The 26,617-nt window shown below is 42.9% G+C and overlaps 2 protein-coding genes across 3 annotated transcripts in view; one reads left to right on the top strand and one right to left on the bottom strand.

The window, feature by feature from the left end:
• Positions 1-535: 535 nt before the first annotated feature.
• LOC110052891 (sacsin-like) overlaps positions 536-26,617 on the bottom strand; it is a 69,024-nt gene continuing 42,942 nt past the window's right edge. Inside the window, exons 1-10 of one of the 2 annotated variants that reach the window (XM_089285742.1) lie at positions 25,484-25,604; positions 24,803-24,846; positions 22,389-22,489; positions 19,402-19,512; positions 19,073-19,220; positions 17,463-18,471; positions 16,437-17,011; positions 4,713-15,868; positions 1,951-2,229; positions 536-1,434 (exon numbers count right to left, since the gene is read on the bottom strand). In XM_089285742.1, the coding sequence (XP_089141868.1) occupies positions 1,951-2,229; positions 4,713-15,868; positions 16,437-17,011; positions 17,463-18,471; positions 19,073-19,220; positions 19,402-19,512; positions 22,389-22,489; positions 24,803-24,806 (13,383 nt within the window). In that variant the 5' untranslated portion in view covers positions 24,807-24,846; positions 25,484-25,604 and the 3' untranslated portion in view covers positions 536-1,434. Of the gene's footprint in view, positions 1,435-1,950; positions 2,230-4,712; positions 15,869-16,436; positions 17,012-17,462; positions 18,472-19,072; positions 19,221-19,401; positions 19,513-22,388; positions 22,490-24,802; positions 24,847-25,483; positions 25,605-26,617 lie in introns of those variants that run through there. The other variant, XM_089285743.1, reaches the window with a different exon arrangement.
• On the top strand, positions 22,752-23,064 carry LOC149114862 (uncharacterized). Its single transcript, XM_089285768.1, has 2 exons — positions 22,752-22,957; positions 22,998-23,064. The coding sequence occupies exons 1-2, from the start codon at positions 22,752-22,754 to the stop codon at positions 23,062-23,064; spliced, it is 273 nt and encodes a 90-aa protein (XP_089141894.1).

Below are 26,617 nucleotides of genomic sequence, written 5' to 3'. Positions count from 1 at the left end.
ACGGCGGCCAAATTGGTTTGGCGGCTCTCAAGTCAGTTTCAGATGCACACAATCCATCATTTGAATGTCGCTTAAAAGTGAACAAAACGAAAATATCTGACCACTGAATATCGTAGTTAAAAGAACACATATTCACGAACAGTCTGAAATGTTATTTGCCCGATTCCATATCGAACTAAATTTTTTGGGGATAATAACCACAATAGCCTCCATTTGGCGCGAAAATATATGCTCGGATATTTGTCCTTGGACATTATCTCTTCCTCGAAGCTCACAGCTTTCCTAGATCTTCGCTCTCGGGAAACTCTTCGCCTCTCGGAACTGGTATAAACGTCCAAGGACAAATATCCGAGCAAATCTTTTCGCGCGAAATGGAAGCTTTTGTTTATTTAGCTACACGTTTCTTCCCCAGGAGTAATCTTTATAAGACCTGACCGTAATAAACAATGCGTTAACTTCATTTGATTGACAGGAGAGTTGTATTACGTGACAAGCTTAGTGGGGGAGTGGCCTAAAGGAGGTGGTAGCGTCAAAGTGAGAAACAACCTTAAATCTTTATTAAACTAACTTCTTGCTTTATAATGACCATCCGTAACACCAGTTAACTGTCGGTTGAAGAGAACCCAGCTATTTTTACCATACTAGTTACGTTGTGTAGTGACGTACGGCAGTACAATATCTCGCTCACACAATTCCCTTGTTGGAAAGATCACCATGAGATAAAGCAATGCTCCATGCTACTTCAATAGGGTTATTAATGCTGTTTCATCAATTAAACCCATGGTCAGAACTATAGCTACTTTTGATCTTAATGAAACTCCTTTACCCCTTGTAAATCATACCCTTTTTTCACTAGTCACTTTGCGTTACTAACGGTAACCTCGCTAAAATAATCAGAAGAGGGTATACGAATACAACAGTACTACTTAACTGTAAATTAAGCGTAAAACAAAGAAACGATCCTTAAATGATAAAGTACTTCAATGGAGAATAGCAACTAGTTTAACTACAAAACTTACTCGGCTCCTCGCCCTGACACTGGCCTTTACCAAGCAACATAACATTTGGATATCTCAAAGGAAATTACGCGAAATACCTTCTAAAGCAAAGCTCGTTCAAAGTTATAACTCTTATATACTAGTCCTTCATGCACAAAAACTATTCCTAAAACTGCAGTATATGCTACCGTAAGTCGTCCTGTAAGGTCATTCATAGACATGGTTTCAAAATGCTAGACTACATCAAGTTTTACTTTAGCTCTATCAAACAACTACTATTTCAAAGACGTTTGCACTTTCCAAATACAAGATACATCGATCTCTATCGTGGCTAAAATTATTGTAGTAAGAATCGCACTAACATCTTGGCATGGAAGACATCTTTGGCTGCAAATTTAATTGTCTTGTGATGTGTGGTAATCTAGTGCAGCATTTCCTGAAACCAAAATTAAAGAGAAATTAATTATCGATTTAAAATTAAAGAAAATATATTATATCGATGAAATACATTTGCAACAACAAAGAAATATTTGTTTACTTGCCTATTGCCCGACCTCTCTACTAAATTTAGCCTAAATACAATTTAGCTGAAATCTGGAGCGAGGGAGGTGGCGAGTCAACGTAAAGCGAGGAAAGAGAGGGTGAACACGTACAATATACCATATGACTTCTTGAGAGAAAAAAAAATTCCTTGCAAGCTTTTACACTAATGAAAAGCCGCCATTCTGGTAATATGCATGTGGCACTTCCCGATAACTTGGATGCTTAACTTCTAAAGCATCTTCTCGCGTTCGCAATACTTAAACCTTAGCTGACCTCAGCTGGCAAGGTTTTGTCTGTGTGGATTAGTGTTCTGGACATAACAAAGGAACAGAATGAATATCAAAAATGAACTGCGTCCCATCCTTCTTTGCCTTCTTATTTTTTTCTCAGTCTCTATAGAGGTACGCACCTATAAAACTCTGCCTCTGACTCTGTCTAGGATACTCCTGGCTAGTCCTAGTGCTTCTTGGGCCATGTCTCGAGAGTAAACGTCGTGTGGAATCCGAGGAAAACAAACCTGATCGGGGTAGCGCATGCGCGTTGAATCACCCAGGCAACTCTCAAGTTGGCTTGATAGCGTGGTCAACTGCGAATCATCCAGTGTCAGTGAGTTTTGGACTAAGTTGTGAATGTTAGTCTTGTGAGCATCTACAGAATATTGGGCAGCCTTCAGTGCTTTTTCCGCAGCCTGCAACACGAACAGCCTTTCTTGTTACTCGGTCATATGATTGGAAATAAATAATTACACATAGAGCAGTTTTCACTTAGGCCTCGAAATAAATTCGCATTTGTTTGGATTTTGCATTACTACACCGGGAGCTTGGTTTAAACCTCACGCCACTTTTTGATCCAATCAGTGGTAAAGGACTGTGCAATAATTACCTGGAGGGAGGGGGGGGGGGGTTGGAAAATTAGAGGGGGGGGCATAGGAGAAAATGACAACGAGAGAGGGGGGTTGGATGTAAAATTTAATACATACAGGGGGCATTACTTTTTCGTTCCTTTTTGCAAACTGGAAAAGTAGTGGAAGAATTATTAGAGTTCAAATATAAATACTAACATTGGAATAAAACTAACAAACTTATCAACTCTAAGGTGTTCTGATCTATGAAATGTTGTTTTCCTATCTGTCATGCAGTAGGAAAGGAATGCCTTTGTTATATATGTTAAAGCAGTGCTACTTTATTTGCACTAGGATTTAATAAAACAGGAAACTTTAATTAAAAGTTGCCAAAGCAGCACTGTTATTCAATGAAAAAGAAAGATGCCAATATTAGCACACATGGCATCATAATTGCATGAGGTATGTTCCCAGTACAACGTGGACGAGACTGCATGCTTAAGTTATGTACAGCACCTTGAGTTCCCCGATGCAAAAGCCAAAAAAAAAGAGTACCAGAAAGGAACGCTCTTCCACTTATTTCTTGGACAATTGAAAAAGATGTAAAAGCGCTTACCAACAAGCAGCTGAAAATGTATCTAAAACAAAAAGGCCTTTAGATAAGTGGAAGCAAGGCCGAGGTGATTGATCAAGTTCTCACCCACGCACGCGGTAACCTTAGTGCCAGAGATGCTGTAGAAGATGAGGAATCTCCCAATTCATGCGAAGACGACACAAGCTCAGAGTCCAGTGATTCTGATGACTCTTTAAATGACTCTTCGACATACGACATACGAAGTGATGTTTGTACCGGAGGAACTCCAACGAGCTAGGTATGAGGGAATCAATAGGAGGAGACTTTTTTCAAGGGGGAGGGGGGAGGGGGCGCTAGCCTTAATAGTATCATTATGTGACGGGGGGGGGGGGTGAAATGAATTTTTCCTTAATAAGACGGGGGTATGACTTAGTTTTGGGACATATTTCACTCATTTCCCCCCCACCCCGTCCTCCAGGTAATTATTGCACAGTCCCTAAAAGCAGGACCAATCGTGACTCACTCGTGCACTTTTTCCCGTACTTTTTTTGCTTAGTTCACTGGATTGCCTGTGTACTTTGTGATTGGCCAAAGTGATTGCTTTGGTTTTGGTTGGGTTTACGACACTCAGCTGAAATCAGCTCTATGAAGATTGTTACAGAGTTATTACTTAGTCATTGGCATATGCTACCGACACTTTCAGCTCACCGGTCGACCACTGCACCCCTAAGTTACAGGAGATTCGTACGGGAGCTAAACTATGTAGAACTAGTTTCAAGCCCCCTGCATAAAGATAAGATTGTTACAAAAACCGTATACTGCGACTTTTAACAAAACGCGAACACTTTTTAGACCAAGGTAGCTCTTTTCACTGCCATTAATTACCTTAGCGGGTCTCCCAAGAAACAGTTGTTCACTTTAAAAGGCTCAACATGTCACTTTTGAAGGTTGCGATTTGTTACCTGTGATCGAATTAATTCGCTTCTTTTCAAGGTTCTTTGAATGCCATCGTAATTATGATGGAAAGACACAATGGTTAGTTAGGTTTTGAACTTGAGTTTGCCATTTATCCAAAGGCACAGTTATGCGCCAGTCATTCAAGGCGGTTGTATTAAGCGGAACTGCAAACTAATGGCGTGTAGGATTCGCGTCTTGACAGGATGAGCGCTTTCATGTTGGTACTCTCTATGGGAAAAGACACGCTTACAGACTTTTTTATGACAGAAATACAGGCCATTTTTTTTTCCATAGCCGGTTGTTGTTACCGTAAGAATCGCGACCATTTCTCTTTTTTATATCACAGTCAAAATTGTTCTAGTGCTGCTCCCAGTAACCACGTAGTGAGTTCTTTACCAGAAATTTGATTTTAATTCCTTGTTTTGAAATCTTTATAAAACGTGCAAGATTGAAACGAGTTGCATCAGCAATTTAGATGTAATATTCTTACCTGCAGTGGACAAGCGGTTACCTCATGGTTAGCGTGCTCGACTCCGGATGGAGCGGTCCGGGTTCGAGCCCTGACAGGTGACATTGTGTTCTGTACTTAGGCAGGACACTTGACTCTCGCTGTGCCTCTCTCCAACCAAATGGGTACTGGCGAATTTAAGGCTGGGGTAACCCTGCGATGGACTAACATTCCATCCAGAGGGGAAAGAAATATTCCTAGTCGCTTCATGCTCCAGAAACCGGGATAAGCTCCGGCCTGATGGGCCACTTAGCTCGCATGTAGAATTTACCTACCTTCACTTTTTCTTACCTGGTGGCATTTGAAGCAGGCCCACTCGTACGATGGTTTTATAACGGTAACAATGTCATTATCAGCAGCCTCCAGGTCCGCTTCAGCTTGTCGGAACCAGCGTCGTGCCTCTCGTGGTTGGGGATTCGTTGTGCAGAAGCTTGGAGGCACGTACCAGGAACGTGTTCTATAACCAGATGACCCATAGTGTCGAAAGAAGCTGTCACGGTACTCCTGGCGCTGTGAGCTATACTGCCTTGCACGCCTTCCCCAGAAACCATAGAAAGCACCATAGGTAGAGCTCCAGCTTCCACCTCTGCGTGTTTCTCCTCTTTCCAATCGTTCGATTTCACTCTTTATGTGCTGAAATACTTCCGTACAGAACACCTCATTTCCTGGGTTTTTGTCGGGATGCCACTGTAGAAACAGTCGCTTGACAATTCGTCTTCTTCTTTCTTCTGGCAAATTCCATGCTTCTTCGAGCGCTCTTGAAATTTCATCAAAAATCTTCTGTTTATCTGTCGTGGAGTGTGAGCTTCTTTGTTGGTCAGATAGGGCTACCTGAGTTGATGTTATCTCTTGGGCACGGTGAAATTTGTACAACATAGTAGCCTCGACAATTTGTGGCTTCTTGCCCTCTCCAATGTTGATCTTGTAAAACTTCGAAAGGAGGCTGGCATGGTCACTTAGCACTTCTTCGATTATCACAGCGTAGATGTAGGTGGCATCTCCTTCCTGCAGCTCAAGACTTGGATCACCTAACTCGTACCCCACATATTCTCCGGGAGTAAACGCTTGAAACGCCGGATTCAGAAGGTTATGCATTGCTATAGGAATGAAACTACCTGGTGGCGGAAAGACGTCTCCTTTGTCTGTATCATAAGAGTTGTCTTGACGAATATTCCTCCTATCCAGTAAGGAAAATATCTTCCCAGGTTGGCTGAGCAGCATGGCAGAAATGTAATGCGTTGTGTTCCGCAACAGCCCTTTGCACGCTTCATCGATCACTTCTGTTAACGTTAGAATTATCGCAGAGATTGTTTCCTCTGCGTCTTCGACGATATTGACGTAAACTTTCCAAATTTCTTGACCCGACTGCAAAACCTTCTCCAAAAAGTATGGCACTTCAATTTCACTCCCACGAATCACTTCCCCATTATGAACTAAATGAGTGACAATTTTATTCATACCAAGCAATTCGATACTTTGTAAATTGTTCCTCACAGTTGCAACCACAGCTTCGTCAAGACCACAATCTTGATTAGCGTGACGAATAAGCCTGACAATTCCGCGGTAGAATTCTTCTGAGTGCAGCTGCTTTCTTAATGAGCTAGCAGCACCAACATCAAAACGCTCGCTACAGCCTTCAGATTCTGCGAATTTCTCTATGATTACGCATGACATCATCTTTGGCTGTACAGCTGTGGGAAGTAGCACGATTAGGTCCTTGTAATTTGCATTGCCTTTGCAGACAACATTGGCTCTCTTAAGATCCACCACAAATGGCAGGTTGAAGTCGTGAACACGATCAAAGTAGTGAGGAGCGTCATTAAAAATAAGCTCGGAAGCCTTCATTAAAACAACAGGAAAGATAGTGTCATTCACAATGAAATCACTACTGAATGGATATGTGGCTGGTAGGTACAAAGTAGATATATCCTGCTTTGCGTCAGGATTGTCTTGCATCGTTTCAAGGAGACCTTTAACCGCTCTTAAGGCACTGTCCACCTCATTTGGCTCCAGCTCGTTTGCCTTACACTGACCGTGTAACATGTCCAACACCATAGCATAGTGCGAAGGTGTGACAGAAGGGGAACATCCCAGATATTTAAACAGTGTCTTGAACTCACTGAGTTCAGCGGGCATTCCGTAAAGGAACGGCTTGATCTCAAGGTTCTTGTACAATTCAATGATTACTTGTTTGGCATAAACAAAACGTCCACCTTCCTCGACCAAAAGGCAAGGGATGTGCTGAAGGCGTTCTTTTGCAGTAATGCTTAACACGGCTTTTCGTTGAAGGAACCTGTAGATATTCGACATTACTGACGTCCGTATCTGTTGCTGATCAGGTCGAGGAGTAACATCGTTTTCTTTTGCCAGTTGACAGGATACATTTTGGCAGTGAAAAATAACCATATCCACAGTTGGTTCTGCGAGAATCTGGAGTTGGGAAAGAATGGCATTGCAAACATCACTGGCACATTTCCAGCCTTTAGGAACTGTAATGTTATACTGATAATTCCTTGGATTTGCCCAGTTTGGAAGAACAGCTGCTGTCGTCCAAACTATCTTTGTGTGTTTTGCTAACACAGAACCTTTGAATGAAATGTATGGTGCCTGACCATCCCTACCTCCACCGAACGGACCACAGATATTCCGAAGTTCTTGCCCCACAGGATCTGCAGCCACAAAGCGGACGTCACGGACTTCTTGAAGGACGTCTTCTTCTACAACATCCTCTCGGTTGAAAAGGTGTTTTACTAGAACTCTCGATTTTTCATCAGTTTTCGCAGTCTGCTGTCTTGCACCCTCGCGGGCAACTTCAGTAGCAAACGTCTTGAAAAGATCTTGGGAAACTTCATAGATTAATCCAATGCGTTTCAAAAACGGCAGCCATTCATATTTGTTGAAAGGCTCTGGTGGAAACTTGTCTTCAGAAAGCATTATTTTGAAAACATCATTGTGGGGATAGTAGTATGAAGATGCTTTCTGCAAAGTCCCATCTTCGGAGGTAACAATCGCTGTGTTCTTCAAACAAGTTAGCAACCTCTCCTTGTCACTCTCACTGGTTGATGTCAATTTTGACGTCGATGTTGATGTCAAAATAGAATCACGGATGTACTTAAGGTGAGCGAGCCGTCCTTCCGAGCTAAAAATATCAAAATTCTTCAAAATGAAATTACAATATACGGCGACTGCCGAGAGACACTCGAAACCTAGAAATTTGAAGAGTGGGGACAGACTGTGCCAGCCTTCCAAAAACACCACATGTAGTTGAAGGCTTAACTCTTCCATCTCTTTCCGTGGAATGCCAATGGGAAGGGCGCATACATTTGTACTATTTACACTGATGAGGCCACCATGTGTTGCTTGATAAAAAGGAAGTCTTCTTAGCACCTTCTTGTCGCTTTCTTGTAGATTTTCAACGTTGTTGCTGAAATACTCCAAAATGGTCCTGCATTGTCCATTTTTCAGTTTTCCTTCAAGAGCTTGTGGGTATATCTTCATCTTCTGCTCCAAGGATTTGACGAGGGTTGCTGGTGTTTTTAGCGAAGCTACTAACTTGCTGGCAAGATGGAAGGAATCCAACGACAAAACAGCAGAGTTTACTTCAGCCAGGCCGAGCATTTTCAAAGCCTCAACAAGTGGACGACTATTAGCATCTGGACCTGTGAAATCAAGAACAGTATCTGCTAGAATCAAGGGCACGAGGAAATGTTCTGGTACCACAACCAAAGCACTTTCACTAGAGGATCTTGTCATAGGGATCGTCTCTGTGCAAGGAAGGACGCTCCAGTTTGAGAGAGGCTGAAGAAGTGTACGAATTCTTCTGACTTCGTGTTGCTTTATTTCACAAATGCTTGTGAACTGCTGTTCAATTTCCTTGAGGACAATTTCTGTTTCTTCATTCAGGAAAGTCCAAACCTTGTACAACCAAGGTTGATTTGGTACTGAGCCTTGTGTAGGAGACCACCGAACGTACCCATCTGCGCTGCAATATTCACCTGGTAGAGTTCGATGCAAGTTACTAGCGAAGTCCTGTACTCCAAAACGCTTGAAGACAGGGAACTGTAGACATGACACATGGCCAAAGACTTGTATCCTTACTCGTTCATGAACAAACATTTCTTTGCAATGCGGTAGAATTCCATGATGACGCGAGAGAAACTTCGGACTAGAAGTGCTGAATTCTTGCAAACGATTGTCTTGAGTTACAAGTAGGGGAAGTCCTGGCAGGTTTGGCAAGAAATGTTCGTCATCCTTGCAGTACTTAAGCACGAGTGTGACACTGTCAATGTTCTTAAATGGTGTCTTTGTAACATCAACATAAGTCGATCCAATGCGGCAAAGGGGATCTTCATTATTGAAAGTCTTGTAGAACTCCATCACAGAAGAAGGAGACACGCAACGAGAACTCACACCTGCTTCTTGAAACGCTGAGTATACAGATAAGAAACATTTTACAAGGTTAAATCCCGTTTCCAGTAGAATTTCTTCAAAGGACGTTTTCAGCTCCAATCTTCGTTTCTCTTCCTTTTCAGGATCGTTTTGAAGAGAAAAATCTCCTGGTCGGGGCGCAAAACAATCGCTTTCTCCAAGATTGTTGAAGAACGCTTCGTCTTTCCCTTCGCCTGTTGGAGGAAGCCATTTTAGATTAACTAAAGGAGTGGCAGCTTCTGATAGTGTACTTCGCACCACTGGAAGAAGTCTTAATCTCTTTTTGTCCATTCCTTGATACACGGATCTTACCAAAGTTTCCCAGTACGGATTGCCTGAGACTACCAATGGAAACAGATTCTCGTATTCCTCGATCTTTTCTACCAAGGCATCTTTACTATAGTCCGGCGTAACGTCTTCAGCGCTGTGTGTAATTGGCAAATGAAGGTAACACCTTACCTCATCCAAAAGTGTTAAATAACACGAGGCTATCACATCTCTCAGCAAAGCGTTATTCCAGTCACTGCGATAGCCATTACCTTGGTCTCTCCAAAGATTTCTTCTGGCTTCATGGTCCAGTGCAAAATGACCATTGACATGGACTGGAAGATCGGTTTCTAAAGGAAGTGGAAGAAAGCAGTAAGCTTTTTTCCTGGTAGTCCCTGAGTCCCCCTGCTTGGAATTCTGCTCCAAAAGGCAAGCGACACCACCGCGCGGAAGCATTCCCAGATCACCCTTTTTGTACGCTTCCACGATGCTTGTTGGCACTTCGTTATCAAATCCAATTTTCCTGACAATGAGCCACTTTTCTTCTTTGCCAAGACTGTCTCGTAACCTCAGAGCATAAGAGCAATCTTTCACCTTGACGTTCCCTGGAAAAAATTGGTCTGATTTATCACCTGTCTTTGCAACTTGTTTGACGTAGGTGGCAAACTGTTGCCTCTTGGTTGCATCCTCTTCTGACATTTCTGCTTCGACGGAATAAGAGTTCACCACCTTTCCACTTTCTTCATCGATGTCACACAGAGTGATCTTCCTGACGTTATTCACAAAAAGCAGAACTTCAAATAATTCTCCTTTAAGTGCCTCCATCATGTCACCTAAGTCTGGCAGCGTTACTGGAGAGTTCGAAATCTTGGAGTTATCTGCCATCTCTTTGGTTCTCAGTGGAAAACGGAACATTGTTGAATTTTGCATTGGAAACTCCTGATAATCTTCAATATAGCAAGAAAACACATCTGGAAACATGTGCTTTAACTTCGATGTTTCTCTGAACATCATCCCAGGTTCCGAGGCAGTTGCACCAGGCACGTACTTGTAGTGTGGATCCAGCACACACAAGACGTCTCCAATCTCTTCTCCACTAGAGACAAATGACGGGACATCAGTCAAATGGTACACTGCATTGAACCCTACACCATACTGGCCAGTCTTGTTTGGATCGTCTCCTTTACTACCTTCTCCAAGGTTCTGTATGCCCACAATATCAGCTTCAGTGAAAGGCTTGTTGTTATAGACGCACAATGCAGGACCCTGCAGTGGTTTCCATGAGTCTTCAAACACTTTCTCATCTTGGTGCTCTCGAGGGTCTTTAATAAAGCAAATCTCTGTTGCTTGAGCATCATCAGCATTCTGAAGAAGTTCTTTCAATATTTCTTTCTCACATGGATAAGCTGTTAGAATGCGTTTTAAACGATTTGTGAGTTTTTCTTTTTGGCCAAAGGGGATACCACGCGAAAAATGCCTTAATGCCTCTTTACGGCGCGTTTTCACACCCAGTTGGCTGCTCGTTTTGGGCGGAATCATGTCACTTACAAAGTGAACCCCAATTTCGTCAGGCATCCAAGGGCAGTCTCTCATGCAAAGTTCGCCAACCGATTGCATTACTCCTTTGGAGTCAGGAAGACAAAACGAATCCCGACTATTATGAGTTTTGTTTTCGTTGCCCAATTGAACAGCCACATTGACTGTCACTTGAAGATTCTTCTCATCGAGCTCAGCATCCTGGAACGTCTGCTTTATAAGATTCAAACAAGAAATGAAATCTTCTTTTTCAAAAGCATCTTTTACACCAGTTGCTTTCATTAAACCTTCAAATGGTCTGGCCAAATTATGTGGAAGCTGATGAAGGTAAGGAGAACAATCCACATCCAACTTGAAAGCCACTTGCTTTGCATAAACAAATTCTTCCCCACAGAGAATGAACTTCTTTCCACGGAAACGCTCTCTCAATTGCTCAGCTTCGACTTCTTCACTGTCAAGGGCTCTTTGTAGATATTTGTAGGCTGCCAAGCACACTTTGTTTAGCTGTTGGGATACCGATATATCGAGACTGTTGGCGTTTACCGACGACGCAACATCAAGTTGGGATACAACATGGTTGAGTGTGGCCTTCTTTTTGTCTAAATACAGGAACTTTTGAACAACTGTTGGCATATGTTGATCTACTATTGGCTCAGTGCAGCAAACTAAGTACTTCTCGCTCTCTAAAAAGGACTCCTCGGGTGACAGCAATGTTACCTTGTTTCCAGTTTGCATTTCATCTCCTCTCCAGCGGAGAGGAAACTTGTAAGGTTTCTGAAGTAAGGGTAGAAATTTTGTTTGCAAGAATCTGTTACAGACATCATCGGGACAAGAGGTTCCCTCCTCACGCCAGAGCTTCCATTCTAGATGATCCATTAATGCCTTTACGCGGTTCAAAGCTGCTTCTCCACTAATTTCATTTAAAATGCTAACACTCTCTGCTCTTTCGGCAACCTCAGGCCATGGAAGATCATCCGTTAACATCCCAAGCTGTTCAAGTTTGGCCAGTCGCAAACCGTTTAAAAAGGTTTCTTCTGTGCCAAATGGAAACCTCTTGTCCTCGGGGCTAAAAAGAGATGCGGCAGTTTTGAACGGATTAATAAGTTGGCCCGGGCACTTCAACTTGTGGCCATCCGGTGAAACTGGAATGCATTCATGTGATTTAATGAGATAGTCGAAGTCTCCGTCGTTTTTGTCGTGTTGAGCGCACAAATCTAGAACGTACAAGACCAACTTGTCCCTCTGGTGACTTGGTACCAACTGAATGTTCGGAAAGAACAGCTCGCGGAAGAACCTTCCCTTGTCGTAGCTTCTATCCTGGATTACTGCTGCGAGATCATAATCTTGAAAAGACTCGTAGACATCTGCTGGTAGATCAATAATGGCTTCTTTCCCCTTTTTCAACAAGTGAAAAACCTCAAATGACATGTCTCCTACTTGTGGGTCTTGGCGAAAGTTTGGTTCCAGAAAGACTACTTGCGTAATGTCTACCCATCTGTTTCCATCTGAAAAGAGAGAACAGCTTCCACTAGCGAGAGTTTGGTAGAATGAGTGTGCAAGCGGCTGACAGTTTGGTTCTACTTCACAAGATTTTGGCCATAGTGAGTGGAACTCATATTTGTCCGTAGCAGTCGTCTTCAAGTCCTCAAGGAGATCTAGATATGCTGCACAGATGGAGTCTTGCATAAGAAGACTGTTCCACTCTACTCCAGTGCAGCTCTTGTCATCAGCTGTTTTCTCCTTCAAGCTTCGTCTACTGGCGGCTACTGCAAATGCCCCATTTACGTGAACTGGGAAACCACTACAGATTGGAAGCGGAAGGAAGCAGAACAGGTTTCCCTTATGATGCGGCTCTTTCGCCGGTACTTGTTCGACAACGGGTACTGGCAGAAGCTTGGGGTTCTGATAGTCAGCAGGCATCATCCGTGCAGCTACTCCAGCTGATGGAAGAAGACTCTTATCGCCTTTGGCAAATTGCATTGCATTCCCTTTGCCCATAGAAGACGCGACAAGCCAAACTTCAGATTCATCCTGCAAGTGGCCATTGTTGTCAAGGAACGATTTTCCGCTATCTGTAACGGTGCTCTTAATGGTAACCATAAGTGCCGAGCTGAGCAAATCAGTATTAGAGCTGATGGAATCTCCTGTTTGCTTGGCAACTTCAGATGATGCTCGCAGAAAGTTGCACTGTTTTAGAAAGTTCTGTTCTTCATTACTAAGGCTCCTAACAGCTGGGGAAAGAGTGACTGGGACAGACAATTCTCTTAAGATTCCGTCTTGATGCAATGCTTTGCTGACCTCAAACAACAGTGTGGGTTGTTCAGAACTAGCTGATTCCCTTGGCAAACGAAACACTTGAATCCTGCGGACATTCTGTGTAAAGAGCAGCAAGGTTTTAGCGCCATAAGTGAAAAGCCTTAAGAGTTCTTCCACTTGTTTGTTGTCGTAATGAAGTTGCTTAATTTCACTTTGTATAGCTTGCTCTTTGGTTCGTAAAGGAAAGCGAAAAAGTGTTCCATGAAAAGAGTTGTCCTCTTTTTCTAGACGAAGGTCACAGTCAAATATGCCGTTGAAGGGTTTAAATTGATTGCTAAGATTTCTCAGCCTCCTTGTGTTCCTGTTGATGTCTATCTTCATTCCAGGTTTGTTTTTGTTCCTGATTGCTTTCCCCAGATAGAAAGTGTTGGGGTCAAAAATCACAAAATAATTCCTACTCACGAACATTGGAACATCCGTCAGGTTGTACACTGCATTGAAGCCGAGTCCAAACTTTCCAATTTTCTCGGTGTCGGATTCTTTTGTAGCACCGTTCAGTTTTGTAATGTTTGTAAAATCTTCGTCTCGAAACTCGGCATCGTTGTAAACCCACAGTGCAGGACCCTGGCAGTGTCTCATTCCTTCGTCAATCAGGCAGGTCATGGCATCTTCGTTTGTTCTCTCATCATAAAGAAATCTGATTTCGGTGGCACCAGCATCATCTGCGTTTTGTACAAGTTCTTTTGGTACCGCGAATCCATCGGTGTAGTCTTCCAAAAGTCTGCCAAGTCTGCGAGTTAGTTTTTCTTCTTGCCCAAATTCTTCTCCTATTTCCAGTTCGTCCGGCTCTAGCATTCGATTCATGAGCGTTGGTACAAGCAAAAGTTCAGCTGTGCTATTCGGGATGTTTGGATGTACATACATATAATCCATCCCTTCATCATGGTTGCTTCTTTCCAACCACTCATGTTCACAGTACATGCAATCTTCAACTGGTGCAAGCTTGAGATACGTATCTCTTTCCACGTGTGTTGGAATTAGAACCTTTTCTTGAAGCGTAGAAGGCAATTGTTCACCAACGTTTGGCTTAACTTCATTCAGAATATCCACCGATAATTGGAGGTCTTTCTTCACTTCTGATGTGGAAAATTGTGTGCCATTGTCATACTTCTGTTTTATCAGATGCAGAACCTGAAGTAGGAATGCGTCATCACACTGTTCTTGCAAGCCAAAACTAGAAAAAAAGGCAGAGAAATGTTCCACTTCTGAAGGAAGGGCGTGGACGTATGGTGACAGATCAATAGGCGGTTTCTTGGATAACATCAGACTAGGAGAAGAAAAGCCATCTCCATTCCAAATCCAGGCGAGACTTTCAAGGCTACTTAATGCCCCCTTTACGTCAGCGCGATCTGCTTGACTGAGAGACTGATAGATTTCCTTGATTATCATGATATAACGCGGCTTTTCAGCTGTGTTGTAAGAGCTGATCACGTTTTTAAGATGTTGAGCGACCTCGAATATCGTTGGCTTCATATTCCAGGAAAAGAAACTCGCTATCTGGCTAGATGACTCTGTTTTAACCACTGGTTTTAAAGATCCGATGAGATTTGCCAGCTGATCGCTCTTCACTTCTGAGGGCTTGTGGAAATGTGATTCGCTGCACGTTTCTCCCCAAAACGTTAGTCTTTGCGGATAATCGCTGGGTTTTCCTCTAACCCTGGACACCCATGAAATGTCTTGAAGCAGCAATCCTAATGACGTTCCACAAGTCGTCTCTTGAAGCTTAGAAGGATTCCGTGTTATGTGTTGCATGATCGCTTCTGACTTTCTTTCCGCTGTTGGAAGGCTTGAAATGTTGCTGACTGCTTTGGCACTTTGGTAGAGGTCTTGCCCAGTGATACCTCCCTCGCCTTTCATTCCTAGAGTTTCCAAAATCACCAGGGCTGCAGGGTTGTTGTATTGCTCTCCGGTAGGAAAAACGTCTTCCTCGGCGAAAATACGCCTCAGCAAGTCCTTCCTGGGATCGAATATCTCCATAGGCTTTACTCGTCTACTTTTGGTTGAGACAAACGGCAAAGATTTTAACTTCTCTTTAAATCTCCAGTCGGCACCAGCGTAGACTTGATAGTGCTCCAGCACAAAGACCATAAGTCTGTCGATCTCTTCAGCAGAATAATGGCCTTCTTCCACACCTGGAAATACTTCTTCAATGAAAAATTCATGCGATGTGAGGATTTGGATGTCCATTAGCACTACCAATCGCTTGGAAGCGTCTTCTTTGATGTCAATGAGATCCCTTGGGGGAGCCACCGGAAACGACTCTTCAGGGGCGGCACGAAGACCGTTTTCTTTCGACACAAAAGTCTTGAATAGAGTCTCAAACAAAGGAAAGCTATAGAGAACCTGCTTCTCTTCCGGTTCTAGCGAAGAGGCTTTGGCCATGAACCTTCTCAAGGAGCGTTTGCCGTGGTCTGTTACTTGATGCATTCCAGTCGCCATCTCGGGGAGCGATGCCGCCAGAGCTCGTAAGACACCTTTAACTGATGGTGGATGGACAAAGGAATTCGCTAGCGCAGGATGGAGGCGTAAAAATTCCGGGTACTCCTGCATTACAGTCACACCAAGCACTTTCAAAACTTCAGTGACGTTCTCATCAAGGTGATCTCCGTGAAGGCTTCTTACAACTATCTTAGATGGCTGGGTAAGTCTTGCTAAAGTGACCGACACTTGTGACATGTCCAGTGGGAGCAACGGAAGGTTTCGAAGCCTTTTAAGCTCCCCAATGGTAGGAAAGTTTTTTCCGAGATAGTCCCATACAAGATTAAGCCATTCTTTACGGGGATGGTTTCCAATTCCAGGATTCCACAGTACTTTGTCCCCCGCTGACCACTCAGGTGGCAGTGATTTTGAGAGAAGGTTGACTACATCGGTTTTACAAAGGTGGCGCAACTGAGTGCATCCTGTGAAAAATGGAACGAGAATCTTGTAATAGTTTAACTATTTAGTTACGTAGTATCTGTAAAAGGCCCTTTTGGGTTCGGAGATAAAAGGTATGGTTTTCTAGCTGATCAAAAAAAATTAAATAGCGAAGAATTTTAGGAAAAGTGTCTAGAATGATATCGTGTGTTTTAGTATTGATTCCTTTTAAATCACACCTGTTCAAAGAGTCAAAATTTCAGCAAAATAACAATATAATTTGATCGGGTTTTCCTATTCTGATCAGTTGTAATCCCCTTTTAGTCTTGTGGTATTGTACACTTTCCACAAAATAATAATAATGGGGCGTAACCCTGCGATGCAGTGAGAAGAAGAAATTCTATCGTTCTATCCAGGAGGAAGTAAAAATACTCCTACAGTCGGTTCGTGCTACTGAAACTCGGACAAACTTTGGTGAAATGGACCCCTTAGCCCGATGAAGTCGTTGTCCTTACCTCAAAATTCCACCTTTTTCATGAATGAAAGAAATTTACTTTAGATATTGAGTGTAATTCCAAGATGTAGTAGAATTAACACGGATCATATCTGTACCTTGATTGGAAACTGCTTGCAAGCTTTGGAAGAGGCTATCGTCAATGTCTTGATCCAGAAATCGATCCTGCAGGCCAGGAAGAAGTTCACGTGGATGCTCTGGCGAGCACATGTAAATAGCTTGATCGGTGTTAGAAAACGAAATGAAGCTTCCATTGGTAACGGGCAACAGCTCTAATCCGAGGAGGTCTGAAAACTGCTCATCTTTGAGCACAAATTTTAGAAGCTGAATCTTCTCTAACCGACTGAGGCTTCTGTAGCAAGAAGGCGTTTCTCTGAACACTCTCCGCGTTATTGAGGGCGTTATCTCGGTTCTTAAGTTTGCGTACAAACCCAAGGCTCTCAAAACGTGATCCGGCAAAGTGGCGACGTTCTGATTCGCTACAAGAAAAACTCGCACAAGCAACTCTTTAGGATCGTTCTCTGGAAGTTTGTCAAACGTCGCGTCTTCCACGTTCAACCATTTACCTCCGTGGGCGGGAGAATAAACGACTCTTTCATTACACAGCAACTCCAACAAAGGATTCTGCACTCTTTTCCACTTTTGATCAATGACGTCCATATTTGGCCACGCTCTAGGTGTAAAGAAATACAATAAAGTAATTCAATTAGAAAAAAAGAAGAAAAAAATCGTTCCATTGTCAATGACACAGCCCGCACGAATTTTCCAATCAGCGTGCACTATTCTTTCCCAGCTCTGCGTTTTTAAGCCGGTTTTGGGTGCGGGTTTTGTTTTCGTTGTTAACCTCGTGATCTGTATCTTAAAGAGTCGTTGGAATAAACCAGCACGCGCAAATTCAATTACCTTAACAAAGAGAAAAAAATTATTAAGTGCTTGTCCCAAACACTATTACCGCATATCGGAAAAATCATTCAGCGTATTACACAAGTTGCGAAACCTCAAAAAAGGAGGAAATGATGGGGCAAAAGTGTTTTGGAACGTGCCTGGATACGGATTGGCAGCCAAACGTTTGATAAAAGCTTGAGACACTCACGACAAGTGCAACTTAAACAGTTTAGTCTTACTTGTAAATCGCATCTGGTTGGATATTATAACTCTTCTCTTTAATAGCTTCCATCAGCATCGTAGCATACGCTCTTGGGATGGCCTCTTCCAGAAGACACTGGTTCCATAACAGGGATTTGTCAGTCAGCTGCCGCCCTTCCTTTTGAGCCAAATCCTCTTGCTCAGCATTCGGAGTCTTAATATAACGTCTGTTCTGGCTCAAAGCAAAGAATCCATTGATGTGTACTGGTAAACCTGTCATGCTCGTCTTTTGCACAGGCAGTGGGAGGAAACAAAACACGTGCCCTTTAATATCAGGCGTCTGGTTTTCGGAGGGTTCTGGTATCGGCATGGCCACACCAACTAAAGGTAGATAGCTGAGATCTTTATCCTTGGCCAGGGTTTCAAATTCTGACGAGACGCTTCCGCCACAAAAATAATTTGTAACAAGAAAAGAGTGCCGATGTGTGTCGCTTATCATACCTTGGTCATAAGCAACCGTCTCGATCGTGACTGGATATGTCACCTTGACAGGCTCTGGCATAAGCTGACCGGTCGTGATCTGGTTGCGAAATTCTTCCCTCTTTCTGCGAACCAGCGGGAGGCTGTCATCTGTGATTCTGACTTGAAACGTTCTTTTGGCTTCATTGTCCGCCACGTCTCGGACGTAGAGCTCTATTGATTCGAGATACTGGAGAAAAAGGAGGACCAAGTGGGCATCAGCCGTAAAACTCTGAAACAATGTGCGCACCTTTTCGACGGAGTAAAGCGTCTGTGACAGCTTGGACGGTGCTGTCCGCAGAGGAAAACGGAACAACGTTCCATTATAAGTTCCCTCGGAGAACGCATCATCTGTACAGTCGAAGATTCCTTTGTACGGTAGGAACTGGTCCGGTATGCTGTCCATCACTGCATGGTCTTCCTTCAATCGCCATCGGTGTCCAGTTCGTCGGTTCTTCCCGCCGCCAAAGTACTCCTCGTGCGGATCGATCACTCCAATCTGTGAGCCACTGAAGATGCTCGGGAGATCTGAGATCAACAGAAGGAAAATTTGTCCAAAAAAATTTCACGTCGAGACAATTTGGCAAAAAGTGTGCGTTGCTCTTTAAAGGGTATGAACCCATGCAAATGCATAACGTTACATTTCTCTCCTTAATCTGAGAATAAAAAAAGAGATTGGCCATCTCCTGTTCATATGACGTAATGTACACATGGAAAATCTTTTCATGCGAAGGTACATCGAAGTTCAATGAACCTACCTGAGTTTCCTCGATTTTTGGGTTGCATTTATTCAGTTAATAAACAAACTAAACGGCAGATATCAAAGACAGAACGTCGCGAACAATCCTCTGAAAAAAGAGGTTGTCTTCTTTCAGAGTTTTCTGCTAGTTTAATCGCGTGTTAACTAAGAGGTAAATTTTGTTTGGTATACAACTGGCACTGGTGGTGCACGCCCGATGGCGATTTAATGATATCTCGCAGAAAAATTTCACATTTCCAGATACCCTCCAAGGTTGTTGTCGATCACTTTAGGAACAAAATCTTTGCAACAATGTGAGTCAACGGTGAAAGCAGCCACGACAGAATTTAACCATAAGAGTACTGAAAACTTACACAAAAGGAGACTCACCTGTGACATGAAATACAGACTTAAATCCAAGACCAAAACGACCCACTTTCATAGGATCTTTCACTTTGATACTATCACATAGCATTCGTATGCCCTTCCAGTCTTCGTCAGTAAACTGTGCGTCATTGTATGCATAAAGTGCAGGACCCTGTTAAATGACAAATAATTGGAGACACAAATATAAATTAGATATAATTAAAAAGAACAACTGAAAAGCCTTCTTTCCTTCTTTTTTCTGTCTTCAGAAGCGCAAAGACACATCCAGATTATTGAAGAACTGATAAGGGAAACGTTGACTCTTTTGTTCCCGCTATAAGAAAAAGTCGTACCTGGAATCGGGCGAGGCCTTCACTGTGAAGTTTCTCTATTCCATAGCTGTGCTTGTCATGAAGGAATTTCACTGTACTTGCACGTGCATCTTCGGCATTTTGAATAAGTTCCTAATATAAGGAATAAATGTTATTACAAAAACATTATGAAAAAATAAAACTCTCAAGCGATCAAAAAACTCCTAAACGTTCATTAGGGACCGTTCATTTTTTATAAGGTAGGGGGGGCTGGTGGAATTTGGGGGTGGGCCATGCGAAAAAAAATGGCTTTCGAGGGGGGGCCATCCCAAAAAAATAAGGGGAAAAGGGGGGGTCACGTGAAATATTTTAGTAAAACTTTAAAATGTCATAATGTCTGAATATCAAAAAAATTGCTATAGAATAAACATAGAAGGCAGGATATAAATTTATTACAAACTTTCCTTCTGCTTTAAAAAAACGTTTGGCGACAAAAAGCATTTGTAGATAGTAAAACAAAGTGTTTAACACTGTTATTTTGGAATGCAACTTTCACTGGCACTCATCTTCATCTTCGCTGTCGTCGAGTTCTTCGTCGCCGCTTGTGCTGCTATGGGAGTTTCTTTCACCAATGCTGCAAGAAGCAGCAATGCTTTCCGTCAGAGTGTACTCTCCAGGGTACATGAAGGTGTAAACACAATCTCTGACTTCCTGCTTAAGGTTGGTGGTGAAATAATTCCCTTCCAAGAGCTGTGCGACGTATGGCCCATCTCTTCTAAATAACGACGTGGCAACATCCTCAACCTTAATACACTCTTCCAGGACGGCCGCTCTAGGAGGGTACACAAGGCATTGTGGAAGATCATTTCCCAGCGGGTTTCCAACACAGATTCCATAAACTCGTTAGACGTTGTTTTCGGTCCGCTTCCTCTTTCTTTCATTTGACTTTCTCCGGTTTTTTTTTTTCCTTCTCCTTTTGTTGATGTGCTGTTTGAGTATGCCCTTGAATATGCTGTTACAATTGCTCTTCTTATTTTCCAGTGCTTCCATGTCCTGCGTGACCTTCGTCAACTTAGCTTCTATACATTTGATCTGTTTTACATTAAAACTGTGGGCAAATTCTTCGCCCTGCTTTAAAGCAAGCCCATTGGACTGAAAGAGTGTGGAATCGTGTTCCTTTACATCTTTCAATATGACATTCAACTTTTCCACCATTGCCCTGTGTTCTTTGATGGAGAAGTTCAGTTTTCTTCCATCACTGGGCTCAACTGGTACCCTGGCATGGAAAACTCACTCGCCCTTTCTGAACGGCCATCCGCACTTAGAAAGATTGCTTCTTTTTCTTAAACCAGTTCCTGACCATTCCTGCCTACCGGAATACCACTACCTCTCCTACCAGAAGACCCCAAAAGAAGGGCGTGATCCAGATGACTGGCAGCCAAGGGTCCAAGCGAAGAAAGAGCATGGAAGTGGCAGGCTGGTTTTATCTCACCCAGAAAGCGTTTCTCTATTTGCAGATAAGTTTATTGTCAAATCAAAGTTTGTGGTGGATTATCTTCAGCATCTTGAAGTGCTGGAATTTAAAAGGAAAAAGAGAGCAGAAGAAAAGGCAAAGTTAAGTAGGGACGCAAAAGATAAATCATATCAGGATTATCCTTGGACTGAGTTGTGCGAAGATCTAACCAAGCTTAAAACGCTACGTGTTCCAGAACTAAACAAGTACTTGAACCACCTCGGGCTGAAGCAGCATTTGAAAAGCAGCAAGAGTGAGAAAGTAAAGGCAATTGTAAGACATTCATGCTTGCAGCAGAAGAGTCCTCTCAGAGCTGGCCAACCAACACTGAGAAATGCCAGGACATTGACACAAAATGACAACAGGGCAAGTGCTGACAGCAGTGAAACGGATGAAAGTGACAATGATGAGTATGACAGTGATGCCATTGACTCTAGGGGAGAAGATGACTCAAGTGACGTCATTCTTGCATTCATCAATTCAGATGAGGAAGATGCCAATGAGAGGCCAAATGCCACACGCTCAGGGCGAGCCATAACTAGGAGATCCGAAATTGACTTCTCTTTCTTTTGATTTGTTTTTTAAACAACAGCTCTCTGTAGTATAGGGATTGTAAATATTGTCTTCATAGTGAGCACAATAACGTGAAGTAGGGGGATAATAGAGAAATATTAAAAAAGTTGAAATCTAAATATTGTATGTTCAATTTTTTGTGGGGGGGTCATCCCAAAAAATTACCGCTATAAGGGGGGGGGGGCATGTGAAAAAATTGGTAAGCTCAGGGGGGGTCATGTGATTTTTAAATGGTGCTTCCCAAATCCCACCAGCCCCCCCTCCCTCATAAAAAATGAACGGTCCCTTAACTGACTAAATTTCTATGGCGGCTCTCTTCTTCTGCTCATTCCTCATTCTCCACACTCCATTGAAATCCCTGACAGACTCGACCCAAACTAAAACATTACATGTTGATGACACTGCTCTATAAAGATTTTCGAAGTGTTCTGGTTTGTTTTTCTTTTTTTTTTTTTTTTTTTTGAGACCAACGAAATAACGACCGAGTTATTCTGGCATCGATCAGTAAGAATTAGACAAAGAAATAAGCTAGCCTGTAATTGTTCACGCATATTTCAGAATTCTAGAAGCTTGAACACTTTTCCAATGTTTACAACTTTTAAAGATGTTATTACTGGATTCAGCGATGAGTATCAATTGTCTAAAAATTTTAAGCGACATTCTTCAGTTTTAAGGGACTGGTTTCAGTTAAAACCCTTTACATAACCCTTACCACATTACGTTAAATTCATGCCTTCTTTGATCTCCTTCCAAATAACAGTAGACTTCAGGAGCCCCTGAAATCATCGTATTTAGAAAAGCATTCTTTTTGGCAATGCAATTTCTGTTCCCAAACTCAGCGTTTTGTTCTTCTTAATTTTAGTAGAGAGACTAAGCAATTTCCAGTTTCTTTGCGACTGAACCAGTGCTGCAGACTATAGATGCCTATTGTCAGCATCCTTACCTTCAGTATCTGTCCATCGTCAGGATACTGATCTAGGATGGTCCTCAACTGTTGGATGAGTGATGGCTGAATCAAGTCGAAGTCATCGTCATCGTTGTCCGCTGTTAGTAATTAAAAAAAAAAAAAAATCAGACAATCTCCTATTCAAGTGCCCACAGAGCTGATTGAACTATCTGTAAATGGCTGTTTCTGGGTAGGTAGAAAGGAAAGAAAAATGAAGAAGGAAAGGACGATAGCAATGAGGAAGAGAGGGAGAGGAAGGGTGGAAGAGACGGATGGAGGAAGGGACAAAATGAGAAAGGGGGAGGAAGGTTGGAAGAGAAGAGGGAGGAAGGGAAAAAGGGCAAAAGAGGGACAAGTAGAATGATAGAAGGGAGGAAGGGAGGAAAGGAGGAAGGGAGAGAGGGAGGAGGGGAGAGAGGGAGGAAGGGAGGAGGGAAGAAAGGAGAGAAGGAAGAAAGAGGGAAAGGAGGAAGGAGGAGGGGGAAAGAGTGGAATAAAGGAAGGGAGAAAGGGGGAGGAAGGGTGGAGAAGAAGAATAAAGCGAGGGAAGAAAGAATGGAGGAACAGAGGAAGGGAGGAAGGGAGGAAGGGAGGAAGGGAGGAAGGGAGGAAGGGAGGAAGGGAGGATGCGAGGGGGAGGAAGGAGGGAAGGAAGAAATGGGGAAAGGAGTAACGGAGAAAGAGTGGAATAAAGGAAGGGGGAGAGGGAGAAAGGTGAGGAAGGGGGAGGAAGGGAGGAAAAAAAGAAGAGAGGAGGGGGGAAAGGAGGAAAGGAGGAAGGGAGCGAGGGAGAAAGGGAGGAAATGAAAAAAGGAGGAAGGGAGGAAGAAAGAAAGGGAGAAAGGGAGGACAGTAGGAAGGGAGGAAGGGAGGACCGGAGGGGGGAGGGAGGAAGGAAAGACGAAATGGGGAAAGAAGTATGGGAGAAAGAGTGGAATAAAGGAAGGGAGAAGGGAGAAAGGTGAGCAAGGGGGAGGAAGGGAGGAAGGGAGGAAGGGAGGCAGGGAGGAAGAAAGAAAGGGAGGAAGGGAGGAAGGGAGGAAAGGAGGAAGGGAGGAAGGGAGGAAGGGAGGAAGGGAGGACAGGAGGAAAGGAGGAAGGGAGGACGGGAGGGGGGAAGGAAGGGGGAAAGAAAGAAAGGGGGAAAGGAGGGAAGGAACAAAGGGAGAAAGGAGGAAGCAGGAAGGGGGAAAGAGTGGAAAAAAGGAATGGAGAAAGGGGGTGGAAGGGTGGAAGGGACAAAGAGGGGAAGGGAGGAAGGGAGGAAGGGAGGACAGGAGGGCGATTGAGGTAGGCAAGCAGTTATGTAGTTGACAGGTAGTCAGGAGTATGGCTGGCAGGCAGTTAGGTAGGTAGAAAGGTGGATAGGTGGGTGCTGGGTTAATGTGAATAGGGGGTAGTTGGGTAGAGTAACAAAGCAGAAAGCAAACAACGACAGAAAGAAAAAGGCTGGTAGGTAGGCAGACAGACAGACCGGTATGTTGTAAATTAGGTTAAAATGGTGGGTTGGTAGCAAGGTAGAGGTAGCATGGTTAATAGGTAGGTAAGGTAGGTAATTGTTGGTGTTCTGTCAGGCAGGTTAACAGGTTACTTATGATATGGTGGTGTGGAGGCAGACAGGTGGGTATGCAAGCAGACAGATAGCTAAGTAGGTAGGAAGATTGAAAATCAGGCACCCAGGTTGAGCAAAGCAGTATAGTTAGATAGGCAGGCGGGCAGAAAGGTAGGTAAAGTAGGTAGGGGGGAGGCAGAGAGGGAGGGGGCTAGGTGTATTGGTGTTTAAAGTAGTTTTATTCATGCATTGTATTTTGAAACTAGTTTCAGAAAAAATACAAATAAATAAAATAAAGTAACAAAAAGCAAACTTGTTCCCTCTCTTTCCCCTTCCCCTACTTGACTGCAATCTCCAATCCAGTGTCATTTCTTAAATTTAGCTCATAAATCATTACTTTTGTGACCCTCCTCTCAATTTGGCAACTAGAATGAACTCCAAGACGGACGGTGAAATACAAACTAACTACAGTATTCTATCTTTTTTAACATATTTCTCATTTATTTCTCCAAAAGCACCTAGGCTTATCAAGGGGGATTACAATATTAACATTACAAATTTTACTTCATTTACTCAGGTTCACACGCACACAAACGCACAACTGAAAACAACGAGTTAAGCTGACATATCTAGTGAAAAATAATTTTAACAACCAAACAGTGGCCACCGAAAAGCGACCAGTATTAACACATTTTACTTCTCGAAAAAAAGCACAGTAGACATCGTACAATACAAAGTTTAGTTTCCTAGCGTCGCTGCTCGATGATCATGTCTCACCCTGCAATATCTGTAGCTATGAGTAAGAATGAAGCGGACCTTAGAGATTTGTGTAATTCCAAACTAGACTATTGTCACTCACCCATTCTCTCCAAGGAACTAGCGTAAGCCACTTCTGAAGTTCATCTGCAAGAAAAATATCAACATTGAATGTTACAAACTTTCATGTTTATCTGACCAACACTACATTTGGTTCTCTGAAAACGATCGTAACGAAAAACACTGCAGCGTTTCAATGTTAACATAAAGATTTGGTGTAAGAATTGAACTTTGTACTTAATATTATAGGCACAATCACCATCCTTTATCGATTGAAACTGCGTTAAGTTTAGCTTTGGGAAAAAATACAGGCTAGTTCAAGCTTAGTCTGTGACTTTATCTTGCTTTGGTTCTATTTAACAATAAATAATCTAGACTGAAACTTTGTATTTGTTGAAACATCTGCCTTTTGGGTAACCATGCGAGCAGAGCATCTTTAATTGCAGGGTACCTTTGGGTATAATTTTTGCAGAACCCTTCAGGTAATGGTCCCTTAAACTACTTGAGAGGGTCTTTCGAGATAAAACAATGAAAGCATAATTAGAAGTGTTCTCGACGCCTTTTTCATGTTGAAAACAGCACTGCACTCAACCTAAAGAGCTTTAACTTCCACATCTTCGAGGTGATTTTTCACGAATTAAGGTTCTCAGTTGTATTCAATCTTTTAAAATACACTCTTGTCCACTTCACTAGCTCATTGACTCTAACATTATTTCTTGTTTACCTGCATTTACTTTCCATGAAAACCGTTCTTCCCCTCGCAAAACTGCTGTATTGAACAAAACGCGAAGAAGGAATGTCTTCTTGGTATTAGGAAATTCCCTTTCCGAGAAATGCCAGCAACTCGATATATCACGTGATTCTAACTGTTTCTCGGAAAACGGACATTTTACTTCCGTGTCAGGACGATCACGCTGGAATCACGCCGCTTAGCAGCCAGGCTCAACGATTTTACACGTGGTTTGTGACAAGCATTGATAAACGGCTTTGCATATGTTTAGTTCTGTGTACGGTCTTTCAAACATGCGTTATTCGGAGAAATATTCCACCCAGATTTACAGAGCTTTGTTTGCTGGAGATGCCATGTTGGTTTTCCTCGGAGGGTCACCAATATGACAGCCATAAAGTCACAGAAACATCAGTCATCGAGTCAGTTGCGAAAACACGAGCATTGAAATTAATGATTAATACTCCATTTAAAACAAGAATTGACGGCTAAATTGGCAAAACCTTGCTGAGAAGTCCTTTGAATTACTTGACCAGTCTGCAGACTGCAGGCTGGGGGTTAAATGAAGACTGCAGACCAGTAACTCAGACTCGGGCAGTAACCTGAGTGATACTCAGGCTAACCGGAGTGCAGAATTTCACTACGATTAGCCTGAATGACCCTGTTTATGGTTGGCACTAGATAATGGAACAACACGATGTATAATTAGAGAATCTGTAGTCTGCAGTCTTCATTTTACCCTCAGTCTACATTTTACACTCAGTCTGCATTTTACCACCTGTCTGCAGGACCTGCAGTCTGCAGTCCGCAGTCTGCGTTTTACACTGACTGCCTCAGTAGTCGACATCCTCCTTGGGCCGCCATTTTAATGTCACTTAGTGCTTTAGCAACCCTGCTAAAACTTTGTTTAAAGGGTCTGATATCTGATGAAACTAAACTAATACTAAACTCGGAAAGTCTCGAGAATTGCCGGCTTTCATGTGAGCCTGTCACTTCCGAGATAGGAAACGGCTACGCCTTCTTCTGAGGTATGCTTTGCTGCGAGTCCCAGCGGTTCTTGTACTGCGTCGATCAAGAGCGATAAATCGCTGCAATAAAAAATATCTCGATTTAAACGCAAACGACTGATTA

The sequence above is a fragment of the Orbicella faveolata genome, unplaced genomic scaffold (assembly GCF_042242905.1).
Source record: "Orbicella faveolata isolate gen_17 unplaced genomic scaffold, um_ofav_v1 contig_13, whole genome shotgun sequence".
Lineage (NCBI taxonomy): Eukaryota > Metazoa > Cnidaria > Anthozoa > Scleractinia > Merulinidae > Orbicella > Orbicella faveolata.
The sequence above is the reverse complement of the archived record's forward strand: the minus strand, read 5'-3'. Positions and strand labels throughout refer to the sequence as shown.

Excerpts from the sequence above, each read along its gene's own strand:
- LOC149114862 (XM_089285768.1), top strand. The coding sequence starts at position 22,752 with ATGATAGAAGGGAGGAAGGGAGGAAAGGAGGAAGGGAGAGAGGGAGGA. Across the intron at positions 22,958-22,997 it reads GAAGAAAGAATGGAGGAACA|GAGGAAGGGAGGAAGGGAGG; the intron begins GAGGAAGGGAGG and ends AAGGGAGGAAGG.